The sequence below is a fragment of the Mya arenaria genome, chromosome 7 (genome assembly GCF_026914265.1).
Source record: "Mya arenaria isolate MELC-2E11 chromosome 7, ASM2691426v1".
Taxonomy (NCBI): Eukaryota; Metazoa; Mollusca; class Bivalvia; order Myida; family Myidae; genus Mya; species Mya arenaria.
This window is the reverse complement of record NC_069128.1, coordinates 39,779,579-39,799,644: the sequence shown is the minus strand read 5'-3', so window position 1 is coordinate 39,799,644 and position 20,066 is coordinate 39,779,579. Positions and strand designations below refer to the sequence as shown.

At 33.9% G+C, this 20,066-nt stretch overlaps 1 protein-coding gene across 1 annotated transcript; it reads right to left on the bottom strand.

The window, feature by feature from the left end:
- Positions 1–4: 4 nt before the first annotated feature.
- Positions 5–16,362, bottom strand: LOC128240626 (Golgi reassembly-stacking protein 2-like). Its single transcript, XM_052957332.1, has 11 exons — positions 16,211–16,362; positions 15,956–16,036; positions 11,484–11,687; positions 10,867–10,953; positions 9,409–9,539; positions 8,811–8,937; positions 8,159–8,222; positions 7,066–7,185; positions 6,209–6,328; positions 4,310–4,462; positions 5–3,296 (listed from the first exon to the last, which is right to left on the bottom strand). The coding sequence occupies exons 1-11, from the start codon at positions 16,271–16,273 to the stop codon at positions 3,085–3,087; spliced, it is 1,362 nt and encodes a 453-aa protein (XP_052813292.1). The 5' UTR covers positions 16,274–16,362; the 3' UTR covers positions 5–3,084.
- Between the last annotated feature and the right edge of the window lie 3,704 nt (positions 16,363–20,066).

Genomic DNA, 20,066 nt, shown 5'->3' with positions numbered 1-20,066 from the left:
CATGAATAGTTTTACTTTATTCGAAGCATGTAATTATGTATCATGTGGTATACATGCATATTGTGAACAGATCTGTGTTTTTGTGTGTGATCAAGTTTTTAATGTTATGACGTAAAGGTATGCAATGATTTAAAGGCAGATAAAATAAAAATGAACTGATGTAGTATTCGACATCCAGCATATACAAAGACGTCAACTTCGATCTAATATGTGTAAAAGTATCTGCCTAAAAATACAAGCATCCAATTAAACAACATGTTTCTAATGTTCTGGTATAAAGCTACATAGATGAAAACAGAGTACTCCAGAACATTTTATAGTATTGCACCGATAATTCCTCAATCAAAAAGGCTTATAGACTGTTTCTCAATTAAAAGGCTTATAGACTTTTTCTTAATCAAAAAAGGCTTATGGACTGTTTCTTAATCAAAAAGACTTATAGACTGTTCCTAAATCAAATAGGCTTACATACTGTTTCTCAATCAAAAGGGCATAAAGACTGTAAAACACTGTTTTTAAAACTATGAATTTAAAGCTATTTTCAATACTGATAAAAGGGTTCTATTTTCAAAATGAGCATTTATTAGTCAAAAATATTTTTGGAGTGTTAATTCTTACTGAATACCATTATAATACAACCTCCATTTTCAGCCAATGGTATAGCCAATCATTAATATATAGGCTTAATCATTAAGAATTTCAACTTTTGCGGGTGTTTAGAGGTCCGCCTACTGCCACTCATCTAATACACAATCCCTGCATCAGATTTTGTGTTGATAAAGCGTCAGCCAATAAGGTTGTGTTCTAAGTTAATTATATGACCTGAAGTAAAAAAAAATAATGATACAGAAGGACTTCTTCGCTACGCTCACTCAGTAAGATTTTACTTCATGTCATAAAACTATAACTAATTTCATATTATCAAAATATAGATATCGTTTTAAATAAATATATCTTGATGATAACAGTTCTTTTAACATATAGTGATACACTACTGCAGTATGACCAAATGTGATCAAGGCTTAATGTTTAATAAACTTCAATTGAGGTCAAAATATTCCCTCTTCATAACTTATCATGAAACATTTGCCATGTATCAAGTCAAACTATCTGATAACACAGTGATAGTATAATCTTTCAAGTATGAAACAAAATATTTACAAATCAAAATGTCAATAAATATGTTGAATTTACATATATATCAGCCAATTCTCACTTAGTAAAAATGCTTCAGTATATTGTATACATGTTTATAGAAATCCCACATATAACCCTCATATTCACAGAAACCACTGTGTTTCAAAACCACTGTGGACATTCACAAAAGATTATCAAAGACATTCGTAAATGGCTTTAATTGCAAAGCAGTCTTTATAATCTCCAATGATAAACATGAGCATATGTTTAAGTTATATTATGCCAGATATATGGTAGAACCTTCAAATGTTTTAACTTAAGATAAAATATGTACATTCCCAATTCCTGGACAAAGTGTGAACAGGGCTCCAAACTGAAGATTTTCTGTTTATTCATTTTTTCTCAAATCTTTTATTTTATGTTCATAAATCATATGCTTTTTCTGTTCTGATTATTATATAGTCAAATGAGTTAAACATAATACTGCATTAAAATATTATGTTTCTCATGTCCATCTATCAAGTGTAGACCTATATAGTGCCCCTTGAAGAGGTACCACTTTTATTAAAAACAGAGATCCATCATTCAGCTGACATTATGCAGGTCTTTCCAAGATTTGGGCTAATTTTAAAAGTTTTCTCAATTCGATGCAATATTGGCTTAATCTTACCACTTGAAAAGACTTTGAACCAATAAATTTTGGAATACTGTAAACATCAAAATTGGCCAATCTGATATGTAGTGATAACAAGTGATAAAGAAGGTTGCATCCTACTAAAAATATTGATAAATGATAACCAATGCATCTTACTAAGGCTTAAGTATTCTTTAGCTCATAAAACAGACATTCAATAAAATTTAATTCATGATTCTTTAACATGCAATTTTTCTGACAATATCAGGTCTAGTCGACTCATATATAAATTACATTTTGATTTACAATAGAAAACATCATATTGGTTGTAAAATGTAGTTCATAGGTGGCAGGTGTAATATATGCTGGGTTTACACAACATGAAATACCCACAGGGGCACAATGACCTCACTTGGAACATGGGGCACAAATGGTATAGTCCTACTTGGCAACAAGAGGCAAATAAAGCTTAATTGAATCATGGGGCATAACTGGTACAGTTTTACTTGGCAACAAGGTGCAAATTTACCTTACTTGAGACATGGGGCACAACTGGTACAGTCCTACTTGGCAACAAGGGGCAAATTTACCTTACTTGGGTATTTGCAAGTATATACATCTACTTGCATAAATTTGGGGTAAATTTATCATCAGAAGCAAATTTGAATCCCCGACCCTCCCAAGGCTAATCTGAACAGATTTCAACTGCACATAATTCAGCCCACAGCTCCATGATTCTGTCTGCTTCTGACCAGAGTCCTATACTCCTTGTTTTGTTTTTAACTTTTGAACTTTTATTCTTAAACATGAGCATCTTCAGTTATCTGTGATCAAAACATAACTGTGACTCACGACCCATGGTTTTAAAAATATGTGAGTTCAAAAGGGGCATTCATGCAAAATAATTCCCTGAAGCTGAATTTTAACAAATTTGTTCACAATAGATAACTACTTTTATTATGCTTGTTGATAGTACTGGGTGCCTTATATAATTGTTTTGTAAAATATCTTGACTTGAGAAAATGACTGTCTTTTAAAAAAAACTTCAAACAATCAAATAGTTAAGTAAAGAATTATTCAAAACTAAATGTCAACTCATCTGAAACAAAAATCTCGTTCAACCTTAATTCCCTTAATTCGTAACCCATGCTGACTACATATGTACATGTAGAATATAGCACATACTGTTTAGGGACATGAAAATAATGAAATCACAATGCATAAATAAAGTATCAAATTTAACATCATTTTTAGTAGACAATTACTTACAAAATAATAAAGTATCCATTAAATTAATCCTATTTTCTAAATGTTTATGAAGCTGCAGCTCCATCTTCAACAGTAACAGGTTTTGACTCAGTTGTTTCCCCTGTATTGGTCTGCTGGAGTGATGTCCCTTGATCACTGGGTTGTGCCCCTTGATTAGGTAAGAGTGGTTCCGCTTGCATATTGGACTGCGGGCTCCAAGGGGCAGTGGCTGCTCCAGCATTTGCTCCAGTGCTTCCTTGTGGCGCCATTCCTGGTCCTGTGGTTTGAAGTTAGTACATGTTCAGGGTTATGCAGTGTGCAAAATTAATGGTAGCCTGATCGGCTGAGGTGATGAAAAAAATAGACCTGGGGTGGTATTCAATAACCAACTTAGATTGAACTTAGATTTAAAATTAGAATCTAAGTGTTTTGATTGGCCTGTATATTTAGCTGACCAATAGGCTGAGTGGAATCACTGAGGAATGTCTAAGGATAAGGATGAGATCAATATTGAATACTGGCCCTGGGCTATGACAAACTCCTGACATAAAGATGTAAAGATTATTGACTTAATAAAGGTCAGGTCAATGTTTACCTCAATACTGTTGACTGAATTTTAGGTAATTTCTCAACTGTATGACTGTTTTCCAATGCAGTGATCTCGCTTGACAACAAAGGGGAATTAAACGCTGCATTTGTTTATGGAACGATACAGCATTGCATGCTCTTGGGCTTATAACCACCTATTTCGGTTTCTTTGTTAACCCTTTAAAACTTCATTCCTTATCTTGAATCGTTTAAAGTATTCACAAAGATGTTCTGTACTTTTCTGTAAACTGCTCGGCTACCGAATCTGGTTCAGGTTACAGATGTCTCAAACACCACATTGGCTAACAGGGTAAAAAAAATCAATTTGTACACTTAGTATGAGCGAAAACGTTCTAAGAGACATTAAATAAAAAGGCAGTTTGAATATGTGCACTTTCATCCATTGATTTCAGGATTCAACAGGTTTCTTGTTGGAGTTACGAGAATTGGGTGAAGCAGAGCCTAAAACTGGCTTTTAATAAGCTCTTTGAGGGCAAACTGAAAGTCAACAAATCAAGTCAACTATCAACAAATAATGTAAAAACCTAAATCAACAATTTAACTTTTGTTAATCAGTTAAAAGAAAAAGCATTGATGTTGTTTTTTGTTCCAGGGTCCCTGGAGACATTAGTTCTGTGAAAATCCGCAGACAAATGTTATCTCCAGCTTATAACAAGGACTGTGTTACATTATTCAACCTACCTGACAATGCAGGCGATGTAGTCGGGAGAGTAGCGGGCTGGATAGGCATGCTCATACCAGGTATTGTGACTCCGGGCATGGTCATATTGGGCAGTGTTACACCTGGTAATGTCGCTGGCATAGGAAATCCCCCTGGGAACTGAGTGGTTGAACCTGAAAAGGAATGTTTCAATTTTAGGCATAACATGAAATAGTACACTATAATGCTAAGGCCTAAAAAAAAATACATTTGGTTCGGGTTACCCGACCCTACCTACGGAATAGGCGCCGACCCTAACGTTTTATAGTCAGTTTGAAAAAAAAATGAAAAACTAAAAAAAAAATATGTAGTTAAAAACCTTAATTGCTTATATAGAAGATAACTTTAACACCATTCTCCAATGATGAAAATGACATTCTTATATAAAGCCTAATAAAAAAAAATAATAAATAAAAAAAGCCTACCTACCCTACCTATTTTTGAAAAGGAAGTAACCCTAACCAAACAATTTTTTTTTTTATGCCTAACTAGAATGACCTGAATCGTACGTGTCATCTGTATTGAGTGCCAATCCATTTTTAGAAAGGTCACAGTGACCTTTACCAAGTGGTCCAATAATCAGTAACTTTGGCCCATGAACGTGTGCATACCAACTTTGAGGACTCCACATTAAAAGAAGTCTATCAAAATTAATTGTTCGGAAACGAATATGACGCGGACAACTGGGACAATGGTGCAGGACAAAGTAATACCAATGTGTCTGCCATGCTTCACGGGCGACACAAAATACAGTAACTATGTACACTGACAATATTGGCAAACTATTTATCAAAAGTCAGCGTTGGAACGAAAGTCAACGTCATCGGCGATATAAACTGCAAATGGGGCATTTTTTCACGGGCAGCCAGGTAAACAAGGGATATGCATTGAAGTTTTTATTAATAAAAAAAAAATCATTATGATATATATTCAAAATGTCATAGAACTCTTATTTTTCTAACCGATCAAGCCAATGGGTATACCAATATATTTTTATATTATATTGATGCATGCATTTAATTGTTTAATATGCAGTATGTAGTATCTTCAATTCATCTTGTTGTGACATAGTCCGGTATGTTTTTTTATTTCATCTGGAGTTTTTATTTCATCATATTCATTTTGTAACCAATTACGCAATTTTGTACATTTCACCTGTAACATTTCAATGGGCAGATTGTTCAGAACTTGGTTCAAGTTAACAACATTGTTAACTTTGTATTTGTTAATTTTCAATTCTCCTCTTGAAGTTGAGTGGATACACTTGCGATCTGTTACATTTCTGCCAAGATTTGTGACGAATGTTTCAGCTGTGCTTGTTTATGAATAAAGGTGGGCCTATCATTAAATAGTTCATGATTAAAAGTTAACAACGATGTTGTGAATCATGTTGTTAACTTTAACAAAGTTTTGAATAATCTGCCCATTGTGTTACACTGAAAGTGTACTGGTTAAAACTCTATATTGCTAACTCTAACCAATAGAAAGAGAAGGTAGAAAGATGCTTGGTATTGACAAAGGTACTTTTAGTAGTGGTTATGGCCGCAGGGCATAACATGATCATTAGAAGATGATAATGACTTAAAAGCAATTTCTTTTAGGCATTTTGATAAACCTTCATCACCTACAAATAGTAAATGGTGGTGGAGATAGCGGAGGAATTCCATGTATTATGCTCGTAGCGGTAAAAGTCTGGGGTACTAAATTGTCAATTATTTCTAGTCAACTGACAATAGCCTATACTTACCAGTAGTAAACAGTTTCATAGTTATTTGAGGCATGCCTGGTATTGTTAACAGTGATTATAGCAGCGGTAATGTCCCTTGGGTGATAAATTGTCAATTTTTCCATGTGCACTTTGATAAACAACGATGACTTACCAGTTGTAAATGGTGGCATAGATATTTGAGGCATGCCTGGTATTGATAACGGTGCTTGCAGCGGTGGTAATGGTCCAGGTAACGTACCCAAACCTGGCATGCTACTGGTAAATGGCACACCTAAAGGAGAGAGACAAATTCAGTAATATAGTTCTTCCAGTAAATGTACAATGGCTTGAAACAAATATCAATTTAACCCTTGGAAATCTTTTAACCCTTGAAGATTTCCAAAAAATGATGAAGTACACTTTATTTCATTTGTTATCCATGAAATCACAAACTGAACACTGGAAATACTTGCACCCAGTTATCAAACTAAAATGCACCGTCCCATTGAATATAATTGTTGGGGCTCCAGCAAGGTTTTTTCCATTATCTTTTTTTATAATGTAATAGGGGTTTAGCTGAAAAGTTATGAGAGTGATGCTTCTGCCCTTTTTGAAACATCCCTCTTAAAGCTTGAAGACCAGCAATGGCACCCTTCTGCCTTTTTAGAATTGAATTATGCAGGTTATCAAATTATTGGTAAACTGATAGTTCATTGACAACTTGTTACTTACCAATTTTAAAGACACATGGAACAATATTTAAACATAAATACTTAAAAACTTTTTTCACAACTAATTCGCTTTAGCTTAGGCATAACAAAATAATATGTTGGTCTGACTCCCAAAAACATAGGTCTGAAAATCATCTTTTTTTTATTAGGCAAATGGTTTCTCGAGATTTTTCTGTAACCAAAAATTAAGAATTATAGGGTTACGCCTTAATACAGTCTTTTAAGATCCCAGCTCAAGATTTTAAAGAAGGATCCCTTAATAAATTCAATGATATCAAAATCCCATCACAAGACTTACCAGCTACGGGTGTTGTAGTATGTGAGAAGTTTGGGAGAGGGGCAGGCTGGTTTGGGAACCCTGGTGCTCCTTGTAAACCAGCTGGTGGGGCTGAGGGGATCACAGGAATGGTCGGAGTACCTGCAATAATTCAAGATAAAAACATCCAAGTGTGTACTAGTTTAGCTGTCTGCTACAATTTTTCACTAACCAGTCAATTTGCTTGGTGCAATTTACTGCCTTCTAAAGGCTGTTTCCCCTTGCGAAAAAATTTCCATCTTTCCCCCAAAATTATAAAAAAATCCCAATTTGATAAATGCAGATTATGTTGATGAATAAAAAAATATGAATTTCTTGAAAAACAAACAAAATCTTGACAAGACTAACTCTTTCACAGAATAGTGTATGCATAAGAAGGTGGAAACATGTATATTTGCCATTATATTTGCTTTCTTCTGATTTTGTATTTTTCCCAATCTGGACTAAGTCTTTTTTTCCCAATCTGGCACAGGCGGTATAAATTTTTCCAAAAAAAAATCACTGCTTATATATCAATATATTTACATTTTAACTTGATTTCCTGTACGATAAAATTTGCATTCATTTTGCATGAACAAATCGACAAATGGTGACCACTGGAGGCAAGAAAGACCCGAGTCATGCTTATGTGAAAGAGGAGTTAAAAAATCTGGATAATTTCCTTGATTAACAATCACTTACTGGGGATTAGTAAATTGGGCTAATTGACTCCTTTAAGATTATGGTGATTGAAGTATTGATTCTGATCCACATATTTTTTTATATACATGTATAATCACATACATGTACACATTTGCAAAACTTCTGACTGTGTAGGTACAAATTTTATGGATCATTTTTATCCGTCGAACTCCAGGCCTTAACTCAGTGAAATTTCTAAGGACACATAGGGATGTTTTATGTCACACAATCAAGTCTGTACATACAATGTAGATGATATACGATTTACAGCTAATCACACGTCTAAAATACATTTACTTCTTTGTCTTCATGATACATCAAACATATTAAAGATGTAAACTGATATTGTGACAATTTATAGCAAGCACAGATATACAGAGTAATAAATTCCTACCAGTGTTTAATGAGAGATTAGCCATGCCCTGGGTGGCCCCTGCAGGAGTATTACTCAACGGGACCTGAAAAAGCATACCATTTATACATTAAAATACAGAATTTTTATGCATGTTATTATGCATTATATACTTATGATGAAACTATACATAATTCAGTAAATAGGACAACTTTGATGAAATTTTAGTTCTGTTTAAACTTTACTTGCAAGAATGTTTTTATGAGTACATAAATTGGATATTTTCAATAAGTGCACATGAATAAGGTTTTAGCTGGATATAAATATTATGCCATTTTTTCCCGAATGTGAAAATGAAATTACCAATTTTATGTTTTGAAAATTTAATTTATAATAGTTATTCTCCCATGATACTCTTTCTGTTAATTTCTTAAGCGTTTTTATTCATTTCTAGGCAAGAACAAATTCCCAATTTTCGTCATTATGCATTTTTCCTAGTCACAAATTGCCCCGGCCTCATTTCCAGAATGGTGAAAAATCATACTGAAAAGTTTATAGAACAAATTTAAGCTTATCACAATGCTTTCCTTAATGTTTTAATCAAATATTGTCTCATTCCAAAACTGTGCACGAAAAGAGCTGATACAATTCAGAACATACATTAATTTCTATCTGAGCAATCTCAATCACTCACATGTGAAAAACCGTCAGTTCCACTGGACATCTGTGGTGCCCCCAGTGGCAGTTTAAAGTCTGCAGAGGTGGGAAACTGGCACTTTGGTATTCTGTGCAGGTACCCATAGCCTATTCCACAACCAAGGCTGAAATGATGCAACATGAACAATACAATCAGGGAAACATAAAATCATTATGACAAGTGTTTTTTTCCTTAAGCGTTTATTTCTTTCATTTTGTAAAGCTCAATTAATTAATGCACTTAATTAATGCAATTTCTATACAGTTACAGGCTCAACATATAGTGTAAATATAAATCACTATAAAAGTTGCTACTGCTGGAGTTTTACAAGATTTTTTATGTTTTCACATGCACAGTAACTAGTACTGCCTGAACTAAGGCAATATAAAAGACCGAGTGAAAGTGGTCTAGTGGTAAAGGTCTCTTTCTCTCAGCCAAGGGGTCATGGGTTTGATCCCAAACAAGGTTACTTTCTAATGGCTTCTCAAAGAAGGTAAGGCACTGGTTTTGCCAAGGAAACAGACTTGAGAGTAATTCAGCATAGCTGCCATCACAATTGTGCAAAAAAATAGCATAAACAAAAAAAATTCATTACCTGCCTTCCCCTCCCCAGGCAGAGTTCGGGGTGATGGTGATCTCTCGACAGGAATCTGACTCGCTGTTATACACATAAAGCTTCAATGGTTTACTTTCGTGAGACTCGATAAGGGTAAACAAGTCCTCTGACTGAAATATGAATGATGGTATAATGATGTTAGACGAAGGTCTAAACAATTTATATAAATTAAGCTCTTGGCATCATTGGCAACCACAGTACTTTCTTTAACCTTTTATAATAGGTATGAATGAGGCAGGGGTGACAACTCTTGTTCAATGAAATAGAAAGTAAAGAAAAATACTCTTCAATAACCCTGTACTGTCTCTGCAGACGAGTGGTCTAAGACTATAAATAAAGTTGCTGGTTTAAAATTTGTAGTGCTCAGGAGGAATGGGTTTAATTAGAGCTTTCTACAGACTATGTTTCCTACGAAAAAAAAAATGTATGATTGTCTGTGCACGTGTAAGTGTCAGATTTTCAGAGAGTTTGATAGTGAAACCAGTGAACCTGCCACATTTATAATTCATGATTACGAGATTTTCCTAGCCAAATTGTGGAACAGAATGTAGCACAGCACAGAAGTGTATCTGGGGCTTCCGATTATGAGCTCTTGGAAACACTGACTAACACTTAAACATTTATCTAAAACAAACTATTTTAAACTTTCTCTGAAATTGGAATTTGGAAAAGTACAAAGCCGTGTAAATTACTTTGTAAAATTTTGTAACTATCTGAGCTTTCCTGGATTTCTATTTATTTTAGAAAATCTCTACCAACAGACCAGACCCTATGTATTTTGAGCCCGTAAGATGAAACATAACTATTTCTTTTAGGCCTGAAGCAAAAAAATAAAAACCAACTTTCTTTTGTGTTTAGTTGAAGTTTTCATTTGAAGCCATTGCGTTACTTGTTTGACTCAGTTTGACTCAAAACCAACCAATGACTTAATCGAACTTTGGCTGTTGGTCTAGTCAGAGGCTTTCTAAATTCTTCTATACAAAACGTTTGGCAATATCTCTGGCCCAGACCGGAGCTCTAGCAATTTTTCATAACTCCTTGTTTCAACACTCAAGGGAGACTGTGGCCAATGAATATAATTTCAACTTGGGAGTCCTTCAGAGTTCATGCAACAGTGGTCAAAATTAACACAAGCCTGCAAGCCCTGCACTGGTAAAATGTCTTCCAGGCTTGCTCAAATTCTAAATTTTATAATATTAAAATATAGCAGGGCTTGTTCAAAAATTTGTTCATCCAAATGTCTTATTTCGATGACTGATGCCAAGGGAAACAATAACAAGAAACGCTATTTCAGATCTCCACTTGTATTCTTGTTAATTTCTAAAATCCTTGTGTTGAAACTAAAATTGTTGGACTCAGAGTCATATACCATTTGTAAGAGGGTAGTATGACAGATTCTGATACAAAAAACAGTAAGTGTCAAACACTGAAACCAACCTCATGTAGAATGGAGTCAGCCCCAATGATATAGTCAGTGTTGGACTTAAGACCGGCCAAGTCCGCGGGAGAATTGGGCTGTACTTCCTGTAAAGAAGAAAGTTAAACAATCTTTATAAAAGGCGATCTTTATATATAAACAGCTTTTTTGCTGAATTTCATACACCAGTAAAAAAGGCAAGTACAGTTTGAAAGCAGCTTGCCTAACCAGGAATGGTCAGCCCGAAACATATAAAAAGACTGCATTGTGTTAACATAAGTAACAGACTACGGGTCTTACAGCGCAAATGAGAAATTAGTTTTAAATGGATTATAAATGAACTTCTTATTATGAATAAGAACACCTTTTACTGCAGTTGATAAACATGTAGTCAACTGTTATTTCATTCCATATATGGTTTGACAAGTTGACTTTCGAAAAAAAGAAAAATTATGAATTAATGGACATTGAAATTGACATTACAGCTTTAATCAAATCGTAACCTCATTTTCAATACTTCTGATTATTTGCCTATGTTGAATTTGGCAATTGTATAACCAGACCAAATCAATTTCTACTTGACTTGATGGTGGGTAAGACAAGTTTTGTGAACTCTGCATTGAAACATTAAACCTACCAGCACATGCCAGACATTTTCATTTGCCCCCTCAAAGGAGCAGAATCTAATGCTGACACCAAGAAGTCCCTGCCCTCCCCATGATGTGCTGGGCGAGATAACGACCTCTCTTACTGCCTGGGTCTTACTGCTGTACACGGTCATTTGGACTGGCTTTCCAATGTTCGACTTCAAAAGCTCCTTGAGTGTGTCATTATCTTGATTCTGTGAGATTAAACAAATAATATGCATGGATACAAATTTAATTTTAGACCAATTTAGTCATGTATGTATAGCAAATAGATTTTATATTTTTATGTAAGATATACATTTGTAACTTGTATGTTATTTTACAAATTTAACACAATATTTGGGGTCCTACTAAACACTGCAAAGCCTAGCAAAGTCAAGCAAAGCCTAGCAAAGTCAAGCAAAGCCTAGCAAAGTCAAGCTAGCAAAGTCAAGCAAAGCCTAGCAAAGTCAAGCAAAGTCAGCTGTATTTTTATTTATTTTTATGAGTTTTATATATATTTAGTTGGAAAAATGGATAATTTATTGCAAATATTGTGTTAAATTTGTAAAATTACATTACTTCAAGATTGTAAAGTCCAGCAAAACCTAGAAAAGCCTAGCAAAGCCTATGAAAACCTAGCAAAGTCAGTTGTATTTTTATTTATTTGTATTTATTTTATTTTTATATATTTTGTTGGAAAAATGTATTTAATTTATTGCAAATATTGTGTTAAATTTGTAAAACTACATTACTTCAAGATTGTAAAGTCCAGCAAAACCTAGCAAAGCCTATGAAAACCTAGCAAAGTCAGTTGTATTTTTATTTATTTGTATTTATCTTTATATATTTTGTTGGAAAAATGTATAATTTATTGCAAATATTGTGTTAAATTTGTAAAATTACATTACTTCAAGATTGTAAAGTCCAGCAAAGTCTAGCAAAGCCTATGAAAACCTAGCAAAGTCAGTTGTATTTTTATTTATTTGTATTTATTTCTATATATTTTGTTGGAAAAATGTATAATTTATTGCAAATATTGTGTTAAATTTGTAAAATTACATTACTTCAAGATTGTAAAGTCCAGCAAAGTCTAGCAAAGCCTATGAAAACCTAGCAAAGTCAGTTGTATTTTTATTTATTTGTATTTATTTCTATATATTTTGTTGGAAAAATGTATTTAATTTATTGCAAATATTGTGTTAAATTTGTAAAATTACATTACTTCAAGATTGAAAAATCCAGGAAAAACGAGGAAAGCCTATGAAAACCTAGCAAAGTCAAGCAAAGTCTGTTTTATTGTTATGTATTTATATTTATTTTTTTAAGTTTTATATATTTTGCTGGAAAAATGTATAATTTATTGCAAATATTGTGTTAAATTGTCATGCAAGTATTTTCGTTCTCATAAAGTCTTTTATTCAACAAAGACATCCTTTTGTATTAAAATATTACTTAAAAATGTTAATATATTGACTTTGTTGGGAATATATCTGACTTTGCTAGGCTTTGCTAGACTATGCTTCGGCTCGACCTTGCTCAATGTAGATTGAATTTGATATTGTAGCATGCAGGTATGGCTACTGTTCATTCCCATAACAACAATTACTCAATAAAGACAACTTTTAGATTTAAATCTTACTTATGAGTGTTAATTCTTTGACTTTGTTCAAAATATCCCTGACTTTGCTAGACTTTGCTAGACCTTGCTCGACGTAACTTGAATTTGATATTGTAGCATGCAAGTATGGCAAATTTTCGTTCCAATAAAGTCAATTATTCAACAAAGACATCCTTTTGTATTTGAATATTACTTCTGAGTGTTAATATATTGACTTTGTTCAGAATAAATCTGAATTTGCTAGGCTTTGCTAGGTTTTGCTAGACCTTGCTAGACTTAACTTGAATTTGATATTGTAGCATGCAAGTATGCCAAATTTTCGTTCCAATAAGTTAAATTATTCAACAAAGACATCCTTCTGTATTTTGTATTAGAATATTACTTCTGAGTGTTAATATATTGACTTTGTTCAGAATAAATCAGACTTTGTTCAGAATATATCTGACTTTGCTAGGCTTTACTAGACTTTGCTTCGGCTCGACCGTGCTCGACATAGCTCGAGTTAGATATTGTAGCATGCATGTACAGTACACTCCACGCGGAACTACCACTTTCCGTTATCCTTGGCCGATTTTGGTCATCGCGGACACGACATCCAATTGATCATAATCCTCTTTCCTCGGCGTTTTTACTCGGTCACCCACCGAGGCTAATCAGTGGACCGCATAATTACAATCGCCGCGTTACTCGGAGGTAAAAACACCGCGAAACTCGGAGGAAAACCGATAAGAATCTCCCACTGTATCTAATTTTGTTAAATTTATTTCATAATTTTTGCTACACCCGTAATTGTTCATAAAAATAATTTATTTCGCGTACCTAATTTTCGGACACCCAAAGGACATCAATCGTAACTTTCACACTTACCAAGTTTCACAGACGAAGATTATTGATTTTCATCTTTTATTCTGGCTAGATTACCTAACCGTATACGTACACCACTGTGACAAGTTAATTAGTAAATACCCATCCTAAACAATGTATTGCATGTAGAAAGTGGAAGTGTGAAATATTTATTGGAGGATTAAAAAAACAACAAGGGCAATCAAGGGATTAAGAAAACAAAGACATGACATTTTTGTAAAACGATCTGCCTATAAACTTTAAAACTTGTACCACACTTATAGACTGTAAGAAACAATTCTACATGTACAGTGAATCATCAATAAAAGTCAACACATTCAATGATATAGGTAACTAATTAATGTGATGAATTAAAGTTGGAAATGCAATACTTCAGTTACATTCGAAAACACCACTCAGGCCCATTAATCCTGCATAACAATATACATGCTCTCCATGAGATCCTCGTGGTAAAACTGTGAGTTATGTGACGTCACACAGTGTGGCTGTTTGATCTGAGCCGATAGAATGTGTTATTCCTTTCAATGCATGTATAAAATGGTGTTTAATGGGATTTTAATGAACTTGATGAAGGATTTACACTTATATGCGTAATAAATAAGTTTAGAACCATTGATAACTACGGATAAATTAATAAGTCAGGTAAAATGCAAATTAGGAAAAAAAGACCGAAAAATATTCACACTTACAAAGTTCTCAACACCTTCATTACTCCAATCTAATTAAGTTCTCAACACCTTAATATAGTAAGAGAAAGATGACAATAACAAACACAAACGCACGCTATGGTATATCTTTTAATTTCATAATGTGAAAAACAACAGTTGTTAGACGATGCTGATGAAAGTTGATATGGAAATTTTCGATAATTGTTTTTAAAAAGAAACATACTGTACTTTGAAAAATTAATTTTCTAATTATTCCATACTGTCTTAAACAGAAGCAATGTACTGTAGTAGCTATGCACAAAACGCGGAGTTCCGCGATTAGGTCAATAAATCGATACGATCACCGGCGCTACCGGCAATAAAACCCTCCATAGATAACGATTAACTCGGTGCAACTCGGTGAAATTTAGCGAGGAAAAAGGTTGCGTACTCGGCGGAAATCCGCAATAAATTAAAAACGCCTCTAAGTCACCGAGGAAAGTGGTAGTTCCGCGTGGAGTGTACATATTTTTTGTTCCCATAAGAACAATTATCCAACAAAGACATCTTTTTTAACATTTAAATCTTACTTATGAGTGTTAATTCATTGACTAGGTTTAAAATAAGTCTGACTTTGCTAGGCTTTGCTTGACTTTGCTAGACGTATCTTTGATTAGAAATTGTATCGTGAAAGTATACGGTATTTTATTTCTCATAAAGTCATTTATTCAACAAAGACATCTTTTTGTATTTCAATATTACTTATGCGTGTTAAGTCATTGACTTTGTACAAAATAAAACTGACTTTGCTTCAATTTACGCGACTTTGCTTGACTCAGATATTGTATCATGCAGATATCATGCAAATATGCCTTATTCTCGTTCACAATAAGTCATTAATATGACAAAGTCATCTTTTCGGGATTAAATAACGATTATAAGTCCTACTAAACTTACTTTGTTAAAAAAAACATGACTTTGCTTGACTTTGCTAGGCTTTGCAGTGTTTAGTAGGACCAAAGCCGTTGAGCTAAATATTACAATTGTTTTTGCTAACAAGAGACATAAAAGTTAAAGGTTGTCATTGTTAATTCGTGAAAGCAATAAAATTCTGTATTAATTAGCAAGGTGTTGAATGGGCTGTGACTGCTGCCCTATTTTGTGGATTTGTTGTCGCACCACTGGATGTGCTTGATTTATTACAGTGCATGCTGCATGGGCACCGCTTATGTCCTGCAAGGCTGCAGTTCACAGTTTTACAACAATCGGAACACTTTGGCCATGGCTGAGTTGTTATGATTGTATTTACGAGAACTATATATTGATCACACAAATAATAACAATTAATTACCAATCTTGTATTTCCAATTGCGACAATGAAGTCAAAGAAAGCCTCAAGTCCAGCGGCATAACCAGGTGAGTTGTCTTGAACCTGTAAAACGAACAATAACCAAACATTATCAACTTGCAACAAACATGAAAATTCATGTTTTGGAAATTTGACAGATACCCCACCCACTACACACGCATCAATCGAAAACAGACGCGACAGAATGTCAACGCTACATTTTCTGCACGAACTAAATATCTGATTCAGTAAATTTACCCGCAACACATGATAACCCTCCGTTCCTCCTCCGGGAACTTCAGAACTCTGAGACCCTCCCATGTCTATGACAGAATCAGTGAAAAATATTTGTTATTTCGCCGGTAAATACGCAATATTTTGCCCGAACGTGGCAGAGCGATGTATTATGGGTAAACACCACCGCAAGTTACAGAAAAGATTACATACAACTATCAATATTTAACAAAATATTTTTACGCAGTGACCTCCCTTTGACATTATATTGCCGATTAATTTCAGCCCCAAAAAAGTCATAACATGCTGACAAAATGTGCATTTGTTTGGATGTTTTGACATATATTAAGGGAAATACCAAAACAGGAACAATATTGTACCTAAGGCGAACAAGTTAAAAGAAGAACATAAGCTGTTCAATGAAAGGTAATGATTATTAACCGTCGCTCACTATTTTGACGAGAATGAACCCCTGCTATGGTGTCATAAGACTTGTAAACAATTAAGTGAAATTCAAGCTTCCTATGTATTGCTTTCTTCAGATTTATTGAAGGGTCCTCTCCTACTACTGAAATAACTATGAATTACTGCAGTTTAACAATGTCAGAAAATCGCGAAGCGTCTAAATATTTTAAAATTAAGAACAACAACTTAAATTGATTGTAATGTTTCAAGTATGAAAAATATGCCAAGACAACTACCCAAACAAAACATCCAGCCTTCATGCACATCACCTTCAAATCTTTCATTATTAACAATATAGTCCTCATCTGAGCATATATCTGTCAGTCTAGTTGAAGAAATTTGTTTGAGTTTTCCGAAGGTATCCCGAAAGATATTAACAAAGCGATCTGGATTGACCAACACTATAGTCATTTGAAGGGAATTTTACAGCAGATAAAGCATACAGTCCTCTTTAACCGTTCACAGTGTTGAGCAGTGAACCGGAGTAATTTCCATAGACACTCTCGAAATATGGTTGGCAACACAGTAAAACGAAGTCAACTTTTGGGGATAGTGAACATAAAAATGGACATCTTCCTAGTAACAATGGGGAGGGAGTAGAAAAATTTTACCGGTTCTTCTGTAGTATTATCAAAAAATGATGTTGAATATGAGAAGAGAATATTCAGTTATGAGTATACAGTTGTAACACTTAAATAAGTAGAGAAAGAAATGCACGAGCTGAATATATCTAAATCTCCTGGTGCGAGTCAGGTTCATCCAGAAAATACACATGCACTTGCAGTCAGTCTTACCAGAAGTGTATGTTAACTCGTGGATTGTATTTGTTGAACATATGGACAGTAATGATTTATTTATTTAAAACCAACACGGCTTAAGTTAGAAACATTCCTGTGTAACACAACTTCTTGAAGTGATATGCAGATGGGATTCATTGAAATTTGAACGGCCATCACAAGCAACAGATTACAATAGACCAATCATCAAAGGTAAACGTCGTCCGACGTCGCCATTGGCTGCGTCGTACGAAGCCCCAATTTCACGAAAATACTTAAGCCCCGAAGTCGCAAACATGCAAACGAGACCACTTATGTCGAATTATCGCGACATAATTTGATACACTATGTACTTTTATTTATATTTTTTGAAAAGGGTTAGTACCGTGAAAATGTAATTGAAACGTATTCAGTATGACAGTGTTCTTAGACAATCAATGATAATAACCTGACAACAATTAATTATGAGTTATGAGCCTTGGGTCACATGCGCATACTCTCACTGATCACCTGTGTAGTTCAATAATTTGAACGGTTTTTATGATATATCTGATGTTAATGTTTTGCAAATAGACGACACCAAAATTAAGGCAAAACCTTGACCTTTTTTTAAAAACAGGCGCTGACGAAGCATAATTCTTCAACCATCAACGCAATTATGATTTCAATTCATTTTCGATTATAAGCTTAGAATGTTAAAAATCCAGTTATTATTTAATATCTGTCAGTGTATCATCGTAATGGACACGTTGTACAACTATCTTAAAGTGTTACATGACTCCTCAGTAGTGAGGTAATCCTTGTTGAATCAAGTAATAAGTGCATTCAGACTGGAAAATATACTATTGAACAGGAATAGTATGCAAAAAACAACAACATGTATCCAATGGTTCATTTTAATTTAAAAAATTTTTTAGAATGATGTCAAAAGTCTCGAAAGTTTTTTTAACAGAGGTCTAATGATGACGTCAGCACCTGAAAAACAAATTGCATAAGCCAAACATGTGTTCAAAGTATGATATTATATGAAATGATTTATAAGATCTAAATTAAGTATAGAACATTTGTATGTTTAATAATTAACACTTTGGTTTAAATACGTTTGACTAAGTCATTGGCTTTATATAATTCCACGTGCGTCGGTCCCATTGCAAGTATTAAAAATATCTAGATTCCAGGGCTTACTCACAGATATAATACAAATTCATTTTGGGAGGGAGATTCTGCTGAAACACAAACTACAACAAATACATGAATGAAACTATCCTTGTCCTTGCGCGTGCGCCAACATTAATCATTGTCATACGGAATCCTGTTTTGCGTTCATTATTATGATTTAAGTCAAGTAATTTTTCATTTGATATAGCTGATACCAGTTTCAGTTCCATTTCATTGGACTTACTAGCAAATATATGCCTTTTGCGAAAACACGAACATCGATTATTTATTATCGTTAATGTTCTGAGCGGAAAGGTTAAGTTGATATTTTAATATTGCCACTTGTTACTCTAAAATTCCATCGAATTCAAAATGTATGCTTCAGAAGGAAAGGCTACTCTTGAGACATAATATGTGTGTCGTAGATAATTCCGTCTGATATATCGTATTGATCTCCCTTAAATCGGTAAGATAACATAAATGTGATTAAAACGAGGTGCAAGATCCATGAAAACCGCAAAAATTACATCCTAAATAGAGATACACAAACGAATTGCATGTTGTACAGAAAAAGAAAATTCAATGTATTTTGAAATTCAATAATCTTGCAGCATCTGCATAAATGGAAAAAACACGATCACGTGGAAATCTCTTAAAACTTTCTTCCGATCTATGAGTGTGTTTATACCATATTCCTTTCATGTCATTTTAATTTGTGTTACCAAAAGCACAAGGCTTTTATTATTAATTGTAATTCTCTGCGCCTCCTGATTTTGGATAAGATAAGTTTTATATATGTATTGAGTGTTACAGAAACTATGCTACCGGTGCAGGACAAGTCTTGGTCGGAAAGGCGTTATTCAAAACACTTGGGATAAAGTCTCTCGTTGATGCCACGTGCTATGAAACATATATTCCTTTTTGATTCAGACAAGAACAGTCTATAATCGTTATTACCTGAAAAAGTTGTGTGTTGAATTAAAGTTGACAGTGGTCATCTAGTTCATGCTTATTACAAAGTATTTACGCCAAATATCGTCTGGTTTTAGGTCAACATATTTGCACGTTTGTGATCAATCAGAATGAGTGTTTCTTTTTTTGCGACCTCTGAGTAAAAGAAACAAGCATTTAAAACTTAAATCGAAACAGCATTATCCGATAGACTGACTAAATTAGTTAATTTGATTATTTTTTATAGTCTTTGAACTAATCTTACTATACTTGAATGTCTCACACGATCTTTTTGTATTCATTTTGTCAATGTGATATTATATTTAATTATAATGTCAGAACAAAGATCATTAGGTTCGGTTGAATAATCAAGTGTTTTGATAATTAACTCAATTGAACAAACCAAACAATACGAAAGCGCATTAGGGACAATTAAAACACTCCAAACAGACTTATTCTCTCAAATATTTAACTTAGTTAACTCAAACATTCCACTTACTTACTCAAATTGGCTTCTTACTAACTCGAAA